The sequence below is a fragment of the Rhinatrema bivittatum genome, chromosome 3 (assembly GCF_901001135.1).
Source record: "Rhinatrema bivittatum chromosome 3, aRhiBiv1.1, whole genome shotgun sequence".
Taxonomy (NCBI): Eukaryota; Metazoa; Chordata; class Amphibia; order Gymnophiona; family Rhinatrematidae; genus Rhinatrema; species Rhinatrema bivittatum.
Genome location: NC_042617.1, coordinates 346,290,522 through 346,303,165, shown reverse-complemented (window position 1 = coordinate 346,303,165; position 12,644 = coordinate 346,290,522). Strand labels below are relative to the sequence as shown.

General features: G+C 43.5%; 1 protein-coding gene across 1 annotated transcript in view; it reads right to left on the bottom strand.

The window, feature by feature from the left end:
- Positions 1 to 1,199: 1,199 nt before the first annotated feature.
- Positions 1,200 to 12,644, bottom strand: part of GPR63 (G protein-coupled receptor 63) — a 113,857-nt gene continuing 102,412 nt past the window's right edge. The window contains exon 5 of the mRNA XM_029595396.1: positions 1,200 to 4,332. Within this exon, the coding sequence (XP_029451256.1) occupies positions 2,937 to 4,265 (1,329 nt within the window). The 5' untranslated portion in view covers positions 4,266 to 4,332 and the 3' untranslated portion in view covers positions 1,200 to 2,936. The remainder of the gene's footprint in view (positions 4,333 to 12,644) is intronic.

Here is a 12,644-nt window from a genome sequence, read left to right as displayed (position 1 = left end):
AACCCCATAAAAACCTAAAGCATTGGGCTAACAGTGCATCACAGCACAAAGTTTTAAAAATTTAGAGACCTAGATTCAATTCCCCTATTTATTAGATTAAGTGTTCTCTTAATCCAGCAACTCACCTTGCCCTCTGTACATGTTTTGGACAGCAACCCTAGTACCATTCAGTAGAAAATCAGAAGAATGAGTTTTAGAAAAATATTCAACTGAAAGAAAAAAAAAAAGCAGCAAAAATATCCTTTTCCTCTAGATGTGAAGACTTTAATAAGTCAAATTCACACTCAGATAAGGGATATTCAGAATAAATTTCAGTAGGACTTCCATCCTCAGAATTCAAGATGGCAAACCTAACTACCTAAATGCATAGGGGCAGATTTTAGTACCTACACGCGGGCGTAGATTTGTGCGCACAACACGGCGCGCACAAATCTACGCCCGATTTTATAACATGCGCGCGCAGCTGCGCGCGCATGTTATAAAATCCAGGGTCGGCGCACGCAAGGGTATGCGCACTTGTGCACCTTGCGCGCGCCGAGCTCTAGGGGAGCCCCGATGGCTTTCCCTGTTCCCTGTTCCCTCAGAGGCCGCTCCGAAATCAGAGCGGCCTCTGAGGGAACTTTCCTTCCGCACCCACCCTCCCCACCTTCCCAAACCTAACCCACCCCCCAGCCCTACCTAAACCCCCCCCCCCCCAAACCTTTATTTTGGAAGTTGCGTCTGCCTCTGGGCAGGCGTAGGTTGCGCGCGCCGGCCAAGTGCCGGCACGCGATCCCCCAGCACGGCCGCTGTGCCGGAGGCCTCGGTCCCACCCCCGCCCCTTTCACAAAGTCCCGGGACATACGTGTGTCCCCTGGGCTAGCGCAAGTCGCCGGGCCTATCTAAAATAGGCTCGGCACGCGTAGGGCTTTTAAAATCTGCCCCACAGTTTGTACATCAAATGGATGATGGGTGATCATAACAGTACAGAGGATGCTCTCTTGTGACGGGAAGCAGTCATGTTGAATCGAGGAAGCAGAGCAGTCAGTGCTAGCGGTAGTAATCTGGCAGGACAGATCATGAAGTCAGAGGATGGAAGCTCCCCTTTAAAAGTAAAAAAAACAGATGAGAAGCACTCCACACTCACTGCAGAACAAACTGCGAGGAGCATGAAGGTAATCATTATGAAAAAGGAACTGCAGAGATTCCTCCACCTGGACAACAATTTTAGAAAAAAAAAAAATATATACAACACAACTGTATTTTTCTTAAAAATGGGACCTAGACAAGGATAAAGGAGTTCATGGTCGCTAACCTTCTGACATCTCTACCTCATCAGGCTGCTTAACCATAACTAAGGGCCAAATCAAAAGCACCGGATTGGTGGCTGGGGCCATGACAAAACATCAATTAAAATACAACCAGGATCTTTTCCTTTTTTTTTTTTTTTTGTGAGATGGCTTCAGCAGAGTCTCTGCAGTGCCTCTGTTGTACTTTACTAATACCTTTCCTCGTGCGTGCTGAACAGTTTATTTTAGCAGCGAATAGGACTTGGGCTATTGCTGTGTGAGCATTTTCGATCAGGCACACCTCCCACTTCACTATTTGCACTACAGGGTAATCTGCAAATGTTGAGCACAGCAATCCCAAGACTTCTCATCTTTTGGGAAGATTAGCATCCTGCTTGCAATCTTTGGTATGCTCTCCGGCAGTGGGAAGCATATATATATATAGTAATCGGCTTAAAACTGGAACAAACATTCATTGCCTGGCTCAACTGCTTAATGGCTAGACAACGCAAATAAATATCTTTTCAACTGCTAATGTTTCAGCACAATGAACCGAACTGTAGGGTTTCATGCTAAGTTTTAGCACAATCAGCGGAAGGTATCCCAAAATATTAATTCTACAATATTACAGGAGCATCGTGCACTATTGGTCATGCAACTGAATTTCCACACACTATCTGTCATGGACAGTAACGTCGATGACCACGATAAGTTAAATTTGACGGTACTAGCACAGCTAGAAAATCAAGAAATCCCAATATTCCGGCACATTTCTAGATTCATCCATATCCATCCCTCATTAACACACATAGCTGTTACCGTCAGAAGTGGCAGTGAACAGTAAACAATTCACACACATAGCCTTGTAGTTAAAACGGTAAATGTAATAATTCGGTAGTATTCGAGGGGGATAGTTGAAAACAAATGAACCATTACCCCCTGTATTAACGAAGCTGAAAATGAATCATTTAAAAAAAAAAAAAAATCACTTTAGGATTGAATATGTAAACAAACTGTTCATTAGAACATTAAATCATCTCAGTATAAAAAGAACCTATAAATATGCTACATAAAAAAAACCAAAAACGGCTAATGGAAACCACAGATTCTTTACCAAATCTTGTAAAGTGCACAAAACATTTTAGAAGAAATATTAGCTGCTTTAAAAAAAACAAAAAGGACATCACCAAAATTCCCAAATCTTTCTTTTCTAAAATTAAATTTTTGCCTGCAGCACATATCTAACAAGACATTCTTTTTGGCTCGACTATGACAAAAAAAAAGCAGCAATATCTTTCTGAAAATGACACAGACTACAATGTAGCAGCATAAAAATTCACCTACAATTAAAGCAATTGTAGGTTTGGTAAGCATAAACCTGAAAGTATTAGAACTGTATTTTTTTCCACATGAGGATTTCCTTTGAATCCTAGAGGTAACACGTTTGTTTTTTTCCACTGTACTCTGTTAATCAACGTTCTTACAGCTTTCTACAAACTGCACAAAATATTTCAAAACATATGCAACTTGTAGGGCCATATGGCAGTGAAAACCATAATTGTAATAAGCACAAAAAGACAAGGCGGCCTTATTCAGAAAGGACCTCCCCCATTCTTTGCCAATGGAAAACAACATTTTTGACTGAACAAGGCCCTAAGAATTATAGTTTCACACAGCTGAGCGGTGCTCCCCACACACATAGATGGCACTAGGCCGGATGCGGCGTCTGGTGTGACCAGGTAATTGTGGCAGAAACTTGAAGTATTTAGGCATTAAATCTAAGCAGGCATCACGAAATTTCTTAATCCTCCAGTAGTAAATCAGTGGGTTCAGTGCAGACTTGAGGTAGCATAGCCAAAGGAGCCAGGTGCTTATCTCAAAAAAGTTGTGCTTATAGTAGAAGTGGCTGTTGAATGTGGCAACAAGGCTGTAGGCGGTAAATGGAGCCCAACAGAATATGAAGACAACGAACAGAATCAAAATGGTTGTGAAGGCACGAGTTTTAAAGCTCATATCGATGTTCATTTGGAAGGGCCTCTGAAGGCTCATGAGGCCTAGCTTGCTGGCCTGTCTCAGGCAGATGCTATCAGGGTGGCTATGGATACGAACGGCATTGTGACGTACCGTGTTGAGAATGCCCATGAAAGAGTACAGCATGACCATGAAAGGGATAAAAAAGAAAAGGAGTGCCACCAGTATTACATAGGCCTGGTAGCCAGGATTTGTGGTGTAGCCAAAAACACACTGAGGAGCTCTCGACGGCACCTGCAAATTTGGGTTTCCTACTGCCAACGGAAAAGCCACACAGAAGGATGCGGCCCATGAGATGACAATCAGAATCTTTGCGCGGTAAGGATTGAGTTTGTCTTGCTTTTGGACTATGATAAGGAATCTATCAATGCTGATAATAAGCAAGATGGCCACCCCTTCCATGACAAACAACCAAAAAAACATGGCAGAAACTCTGCAAAAGATATCCCCAAAAATCCACTGAGTCATGATTATAGTTACCAGAGCAAAAGGCATGTTGAGCACAGCAAGCAACATGTCAGCAAACGCCAGGCTGGCGAGTAGGATATTAATTGCAGATCGCATGGCGGCCTTCTGGTATACCATGAGGCAGACGACAAAGTTTCCCAAAAAAGAAAGCAATAGAATAAATATCATTATAGCAGACAGAATGATTTGGAGCGGCAGGCTTAAGCTCTCTGAAGCATCTTGAGTTAGACGAGTTACTGAACTGTTCACGAGTAAAGTACTCATCTGCGTTGTGACCACGGTACCAGGATTGTATTTTAGTGGCAGATCCATGGCACCTCGAAACTCTGATTGTAGGGTTGTAAAATTAAAGTAGATATTTTCATAGACAACAAATGTGCCATTTGATGTCCCAGGCTGGGCTGGCGTCAACACTGCAGAGAAAACCATTCTTCCAGGAGTTAAAAGCAGGCCTACTCTCAAAGTACAGAAGTGAGCCAGGGCAGTGCCATATTTCATGGGTTTTTCGTTAACTGGTCAGACTCTCCTGATAACAGCGAACCTTCATTTTTCCTCTTTATTTTATCTGAAAAAAAAAAAGGGATGATTAGACTGTATTTAAAAGAAAAAAAGAAACTGTATCATAGAGCAGGGTTAAGTATTTCATGCAACGTTCCCAATGGTAGAACATAAAGAGGGCTGCTGACAGAAGCTGAAAGCATGGGAACCTTACAACAGTGGGCACTCTGTAAAAACAAAACAAAGCAAAAAAAAAAAAAAAAAAGCACCTGATCTTCAGTTAAACTATTTCTCTTCTATGCATGTGAGGTGCATGATTTGTGTGTCATTAGCAGAGCTTAGACAAAAAAAAAAAGGGCATCTAGTGAGAAGCTGCTGGTACCAACCATGGAATTGCTTCCTCCTCCTCCTCCTCCTCCTTATTCACCATTTTCAGGTTGTGCGCAGGACATGCACACCTCCAATGGGGGTGCATATTACATGTCTAGCAGGTGTGATGGCTACCATAATCAGATGCCCGACACCCAGCCCTGCCCTGCTTGCTGGCCACTAGATATTGGTGTTTCAATTAAAGAGAATTTTTGTATACTGAAAAGGTAATTTTCTTTAAAAAAATAAATAAACACGTGTTACTCCTATCTTCTGTATTTTCAAAGGTTAAAATTCCAAATTAATTTTTTTCTATACCAACTAATCAGCCCGAAAAGGCCATCTCGGGTGCTATACGGTAAAATCAGATACATAAAAATCACCCATCCTACCCACCCCTCCAAAATCCTCACCCTTATTAAAAACAAATCACAAAAACCACAGAATCAGTCATCAACTAAAATTGATGCCACCACATATCTGAATTTTAGTACAGCTATCCCCCCCCCCAACCAAAAAAAAGCCCTCTCTAATTCTGAAAAGATTCCGCCTGATAGGGTCCAGGGAAAAATCAGGCTCTCACTTTTTTTTTTTTTTTTTTAAAAGATCAGGTAATTCAACTCTTGCCCGACTTCCAGGGTGGACAGAAGAAAAATATCAGCCTGGGGGATTTTTTCAAAACAGGCTCATGGGAATATATGTCCGATTTCCTCGTGTGCTTTCCCTTCAGCATGTGCTTCAACAGCTCCCAAAAGCCTGCCAGGCTGAGCATTAAGCGATACATTAGGTGACCTGGAGCCTGGCAGAACAGAGTCAAAAATTCCCCAACATAAATTTCACATTTTCCTCAATAACTAAGTAGATCGCACACTAGACCAAGGGTAAGCAAACTGAGCTGCAGTCCTCCCTCCCATCCATGGGATCAGTTTCCCCCCTGCCCTCCCCCCCCCCATATCCTCAAGTTTGGTTGCATCTCTCATATATACTGTATGTATATCCTGGATTCTTGGTCTGGTGTTAATGTCTTTTGCCAACCAATCAGTTCTTGAACCAGTCGCCAAGCAATGAGGCAACCACACTACCAGCCAGTGTCAGACATATACGCTTACTCACACACATGGATTTTCAGACTGAGGAAACTTTGTTGGCACACTCTCACACACACACATCTCCACACTCCCACTCTGTGGGTGGTTATTTATCTTTGTCCAAGGGCAACAGAGTGTGTGGGTCTGTGTCTGTGAGAAAGACACCCACATACACACACTTTTCTGATGCAGACAATGTATGTATGTGTATATACGTGCCTCTCTGACGCACAAACAGCGAGTGCCCCTGCACCAGCACTGCTGCATCATTATGTAAAAAGTTCTTGTTTGCAACCATCTCCCTTCCTCAGCCTCTTCCATTTCTCTTTTTTTTTTTACATTTTTTTTATCTATCAGCATTTTCAATAATCACAAGTAAAAATATAGTAGAGAAATTACAGCACCAGAGAATAAAGAAAAACAGTAATTCCATACTCATTTCCATCTGTAATTATATACAGCACTGTTTAAATAAAAGAAATATGGAGGCTCTGAAATGAGTATGACAATACAAATAAAAATTTCAAGAAAAAGGTTAGTGAGATTTAACAAACTTTTACCTTACCAAGGCAAGCTAGGGGTTTATTAGGTATGTGAATCCAAGAACACCCTTAACAGAGGGGGTAAAAAAATATATAATTCTGATCTTGATATTTAACAGAGCATTTACATGGGTAGCGCAGTAAAAACTGTGCCCCCATTTGTATCACTTGGTAATACCAGACCTTTTGGCCATAAAACGAAACAAGCCTATTATGAAAAAATTGCCTTAGAATATTATTTCAATCTAATAAAAATGCAAAAGATACTAGAAGAGGTTTTCTTCTGGCAACTAATGTCTCTTGAGACATCGAGAACCTCAAAGATGTCCATAACCGGCAACTGATCCTCCACTTCTTCACCAGTACTTCTTACCGAAGGTAAGTAATAGGCTTTGGTAACCACTGGTCTAGCTGAATCTGGGATCTTCAAAACTTGAGAGATATACATCTTAAATAATTCCATAGGAGAGATCAAATTAATAACAGGAAAGTTCAGAAATCTCAAGTTATGGGAACACAAAGAGTTCTCTATATTTTCCAGCTTTCTATTATTTATCAAGTCAGATTGTACCAGATTATGTTGCACTTTTTCAACACCTCCCATTCGTTGCTCCAGGACTTCTATCTTTTTGTTTTGCTGAGATGATATATTAACATTTGTTATCTCTTGATTTTTTATTTCCAAGGTAATCTTAGATAGGGAAACGATAGAAGCTTCCAAGGATTTAATAGCTGCCCAAATAGTTTCTAAATTCATCTCTGGGGGTGGTTGAATATTACCTTCCAGTTCAGGCATTCTAGGAGTAACTTCACCTAACCCCAAAGCAGTGCCTGTCCCCTTTTCCATGACTGGGAGCGATGGGCAAAACGCTGTAGTTCTTACCAGTTCCTGCAGTCCAGATCCCCCTCCATTCTCCATACCTGGATCAGGTAGCGCAGTGCCTTCATTCCCCTGAATCTCATGGGGGATTTCTGCAAGCAGGGCAGTGTTCGAAGTCCCATGGAGAACATCCAAGGTATTCTCTCCCCCTACCCGCTGCTCTCCTCTCGCTCCCCTGCATAAAGGTTCAGGCAGTCTTGGAGCACTGGGGCTTAACGTGATGTCAAGGGTCAGAGGGGATGTTGCACACCCATCAGCCGTCCCTGCAGTGACCAACTCTGCCGGCGTGTTAGTTAGCGTTGGTGAGAAGAAGCTTACAATCCACGGCTGTAAGTTCTCCATTGGAGAGGAGCACAAAGCAGCTCCCCTCACTTTCGCCTTCTTCTTCGTGTGAGGCATCAGGAACAGGGGAAATCAAGAAATCAGGTAATCTGATCGGAGAGCTTCTACCAACGTGCCTCACCAGGCAGGCATCTTGAGTCCTCCATTTCTCATTTCTGCCCATTCACAATATCCACATTCTCCAGGAGACTCACTGGTTCCACTGCCAGCTGTCCTCTCTCAACACTCAGCCCAACCACCAGAGACAGAAGCCTCACCAACACTGCACAGGCACTTCTTTCTGGCTCATGCCCCTCCCTTTCTGCGACTGTAGCTTGCCTTCATGTCGCCATTGCCCTTGCCATTCCAGCAGTTTCCAATTGAGCTATACATATTTTATAGTTCTCCAGTCTCTGCCTACCTACTCCAGGGAAGGGATACCAGAAGTGATCCATGTTGTTCTACCTGGCCTTAAAAAAAGAAAATTAAATCCTGGTCGATAATAGGGCGAGGCACTGACCCAAAGTAGCACAGCTCTAGATGGAATCCTGCCTTCTCATGTGGAGCCAGTGCAGCCAGGGCTGGTGCAAGAATATTAGGTGAGATAAGCAAATCTTGCAGTCTTGCATATCTCCACAGCCCCATCCTCCCTTCATACAAAAAATTATGCATTTATAATACCAGATTTTACATGAAAATGGGCATTGAAAGGTAAAAATATAACAATATATATGAAGTGGAGAAGCATCTTACAGCAGGATGCAAACCAAAGAAGACAGGGTTCAAATACCATTGATGCTCATTGTGACTTTAGGCAAATCATTTCATCCTGTATGGAGACAGAAATATCTACTCTACCTGAATGTAGCTGGTCTTGAGTTACCACTAAAATGATTTGAGTTAAAGCCAAATAAATAGGCTCCAGGCCCTGGCAGCAGCCATTTTTCAAAATGGCACAACCGCCCAGGCTTGGAGCATAGGTAGTGCTCCAGGCCCCTACTGCACTAGAGGAGTCTCACTAATTTAGAGTCCCTGTGGCTGCATTGCAATATCTCCTGGTCTTAAACATCTGGGGCTGCACCTACTACCCCTCACACCTGGTGGGATAGCAGCTATCATAGCTGATCTATTGGCGTCAAAGGCCTCGCATATGAATTCAGGTCATAGGAACCGCATTCATGGCAGCTGCCATGTGGCCGAGAATAACCAGTACCAGTCTTGCTGCCACTCGGTCCTTTTGAAAGAGAGGCTGTACTAGACCCATGACCAATGTGACCCTCTCAATGAGGAGAAACACATTTTCCTCAAGTGAGGTCTATCCAGGCTCCTATGGACTGAATTCTTTAAGACAGAACCAGATTTGACTTGACAAAGTTGACCAGGAGCAGCTGAATGACCTACTTGAAGGACTCCAGTATTCTTGCTGGAGATAGACCCATCACCGACCAATTATCCAGGTATGGGAATATGCAGACTTCCTTTGATGGATCAGTGCAGTAACTAGCAGAAGGCATTTTGTAAGCATTCTTGGGGCCACTGAGTGGTCAAAGAGGAGCACTTTGTACTGGTAGTGCATGGCCTTCACCATGAACCAAAGGAACTTCCAATGGCCAGGGTAGATGGGGATGTGCACTTATGCATCCTTCAGATCCAGTACACGTATCCAATCTTTTGGTTGAATAAAAAGAAGAATCTTCTGAGGGAGTTCATCATGAACCTCTCCAGAACCAACGATTTGTTCATTCTTTGAAGATTCACGATAGGTTTCAATGCCCCCGACATTTTGGGGATTAAGCACTACCAAGAACAGAACCCCCCTACTCACACTCCTGAGGAGGACTAGCTTGATTGCCCAGTGCTGAAGGAGTGACTCCACTTCCAGTAGTAACTGGGCAGATTGAGAACAGTCAGAACTGCAGTCTCTAGCCCAATGGACTGCAGTCCATTGGGCTAGAGAAGGGAGACCCAAGTGTAAGTAGTAGCCATACTCCACAATTTTTAGGACCCACTGGTCTCTGGTGATCAAACACCATTCAAAGAGGTAGAACTGAACCCTTCACCCCCACCAGAAGTGGGGAGGCAGGATAAAGATGTCAAAAACTGGTCCTGTATGGGCTGTGACTGCTGTGGGGCCTTTGGTTGATGTCTTTCCTTTTGCCACCCCTAACAGAAGCTGCTACTGTGGAAGAGTGGGCGGGACCTGGTGGCATTGAAAAGAATGGAAGAGATGTCTTTGGAAGAATGGACATTTGTAAGATAATTACTGGTGGCAGATTGGACCAGACTAGTTCTCTCCTGCTGCTGATGACGACTGCAATGTGGATTGATGCACCTTGATCAGAGCCACAGTCTCCTTGTCGTCAAACAAGCTGTCCCTTGAACAGGCACATCCTCCTGATGGCCACTCACTCTCAACCATGCAAGCCTTCAAGTTGCAATGGTCATGGCTGAGATCCTGAATACAGCATCAAAGACTTCATCTATGTAGCAAATCAGATGTTTTTTACACTCCACTGAATGATGAAATCCCTTTTGTTCTGGGTCTGATAAATCCAGCAATATCTAACTTCTGTATATATTTGTGCAAATATTGAACCATGTTTTCTTATAATCTGCACTGCTCAATTTGTATTGTATGTAATGGAAAATAAAAACAATAAATGATATACAACTAATAAGCCGCAAGCCGGACGCTTATGGATCCTTGAAAGATCTTCTTCCCAAATATGAAAACTCTTTTGGATCTTTCCCAGGGTGGGTGTTAAAATGCCGAGTGTCCTTAGCCAACTTCAATGCTAACTCTACCACCATGGAGTGATGTAACAGCTGGACTACCCCAAACAGATATAAACATTTTAAGAAAGAAGTTTAAAACATTGCTTTTTACAGATTTTTTTCTCAAAGCTGTATTGAATGTTTACAGTTTTTGTGTTTTGTTTTATGATTCCATTTATTTTACATATGTTTTAATTTTGTAATCCACACGGAACAACAATGTAGAAGGAGTGGAATATAAAAATGATTAAATAAATAAATCCATCTTGGGAGTCCTGGACCCTGTACTTCAGATCTAACTTGCAAGCCACGGGGGAAGTACAAAGTAGGCATTTGCCACATTTTCATCTGCAGGTCTGGAAGGAGCTTGTGCACAGAAATGGCCACAGAGTCTGCTGGAGGCTGGACAAACTGAAGGAACCTGAAGATATCCATTCTCAGGTCTTTTTCTTTTCCGATAGATAAGCTGGCAAAGATACTGACTAACAATTGTGAAAAGCAGAGGTCCTCCAGAGGAAAAGCACACTGAGGCAATTCCAGACAGAGGTCCAAAGGAATTCCCATAAAGTCCTCTTCCTTCCCACCAACCACTAAATCCCAGATCCCAACGAGAAGGGCAACTGAGAAGACCTCCGATGGTCCGAGGGGGAAAAGTCTGGTAGAAACACTGGGTGAGCCAATCCCCCTTCTTCACCCTCCTGCTCATGGAGAGACTCCCGTGAGGAAGGAGATTCAACTACTTCATGGTGAGGGATCATTTCCAATGTCAGAACCCCTTGAGGGGTTCGTACAGGAGATTTGAGCAGCTCCATTATTTGGAAATCTCTCTTCCACCTTGGACACGAGCGGTACCAAACTCCCTCTTCTGTCTGCAGTGCCTAAAGAGGCAAAGAGTCTACACTAGCATTGACAGAATGGTTTCTAATAGTTAGGAACCCACTGATAGCCTCTTATGAGATCCAGATAGGTTAATTCTCTCTAAGGGCTGCAAGAATGGCTGATTTATAACTCGGCTCCACAACAGCTGCCTTCGCTGGGGTCACAGCTAGCTCCAAAATGCTTCACACCAGCCAAACTGTCCAATGCTTCCTGAGATGTGCTAACAGATCCTTATTCTATGCCATCTCAGGGCAAGACTCACAGGTTTCCACAACAAAATGCTCTGCAGAATGACGGCGCTTTGTGCGTGCTCCGCGCTGATGAAACTGATGGGGCTCTGGATGGCACCGGATCCAGACAGTACAGGTGGTATGGTGCAAGGGATGTACTCTGTGCTTTGAAGGATAGTACCTGCACTTACAAAGCTACTATTTGTTTCAGCAAAAAGAACCCCCACCTTGGTGAAACCCTGCTCTGATCATTAACATATCTAAAATAAAATAAAAAAAAGTGTCCCCTTGTTTTACTGTAATAGCCATACCCCTGTTGTAGATATTGCTTCAGTACTGTTGCAAGCCCAAGCCTTGAAAGAAACTCCTGTCCCTAAGCCAGTCCAAGACACCTTAAAGATGCCTGCTGTTCTAAAAATATCTCCCTGGAAGAACTCTAGATAGAAGATGTCTTAACTTGGTGTGGGCTGCAATTTTGAAATTTTATTTTAGATGAAGCAACCAAATTCCAGGTTCAAGATTTGTAGTTTGAAGAAAATGATACAAAAATGTTAGGCATTGTGAGGATGTTGTCTTAATGAAAGATAATGATTCTCTATGCAGTAAGACCAGTGTAATAACTGGTGTGAGCCATTTGTGCTGTGGCATAGTTGACGGCGCCTTGTAGGCAGACCTATTGGGCCTATGCTGGCAGCTGGAGAATGCACCCTGTAGCACGACAATCTGGAGCTTTACCTGTACCAGCCCCTGTAGATTGAGCCCTTGTGTTCTGGCGGCCGGCAGAACTTAGGCAGGTCCCTAGGGTGGTGGAGAGAGCAAGGGCACACCAGGGTCAGGACAGGCAGCAAGCTGAAGATACGGAGTCAGGCCAAGGGTTGGGGGCAAGCAGCGGGCAAATGTGGCCAGGTACAAGTGAGAGATCCAGGTGGCAGGCAAACATTGTCAGGTTTGAGCAAGAGGTCAGGTCCAGGTGGTAGGCAAGCATGGTCAGGTCCAAAGCAAGAGGTCAATACCAGGAGTTCAGGATGGAATGGACGAAGACACACTAAGGCACTGGATGAGACAATGAGAAGGGGACAAGTCAAGGCTGGATGAGACAAGGAGAAGAAGGCATGGTGTGCCATGCCACATTTGGCAGAGTCCATCCCGCATTGAAGTCGGGGTGAGTGCGGCAGTGCTGCCAAGCCTAACAACCATGACATGGAAGAACTGGTCCAGATAAAGAAATGGAGAAATTACTTACCTGATAATTTTGTTTTCCTTAGTGTAGACAGATGGACTCAGGACCAATGGGT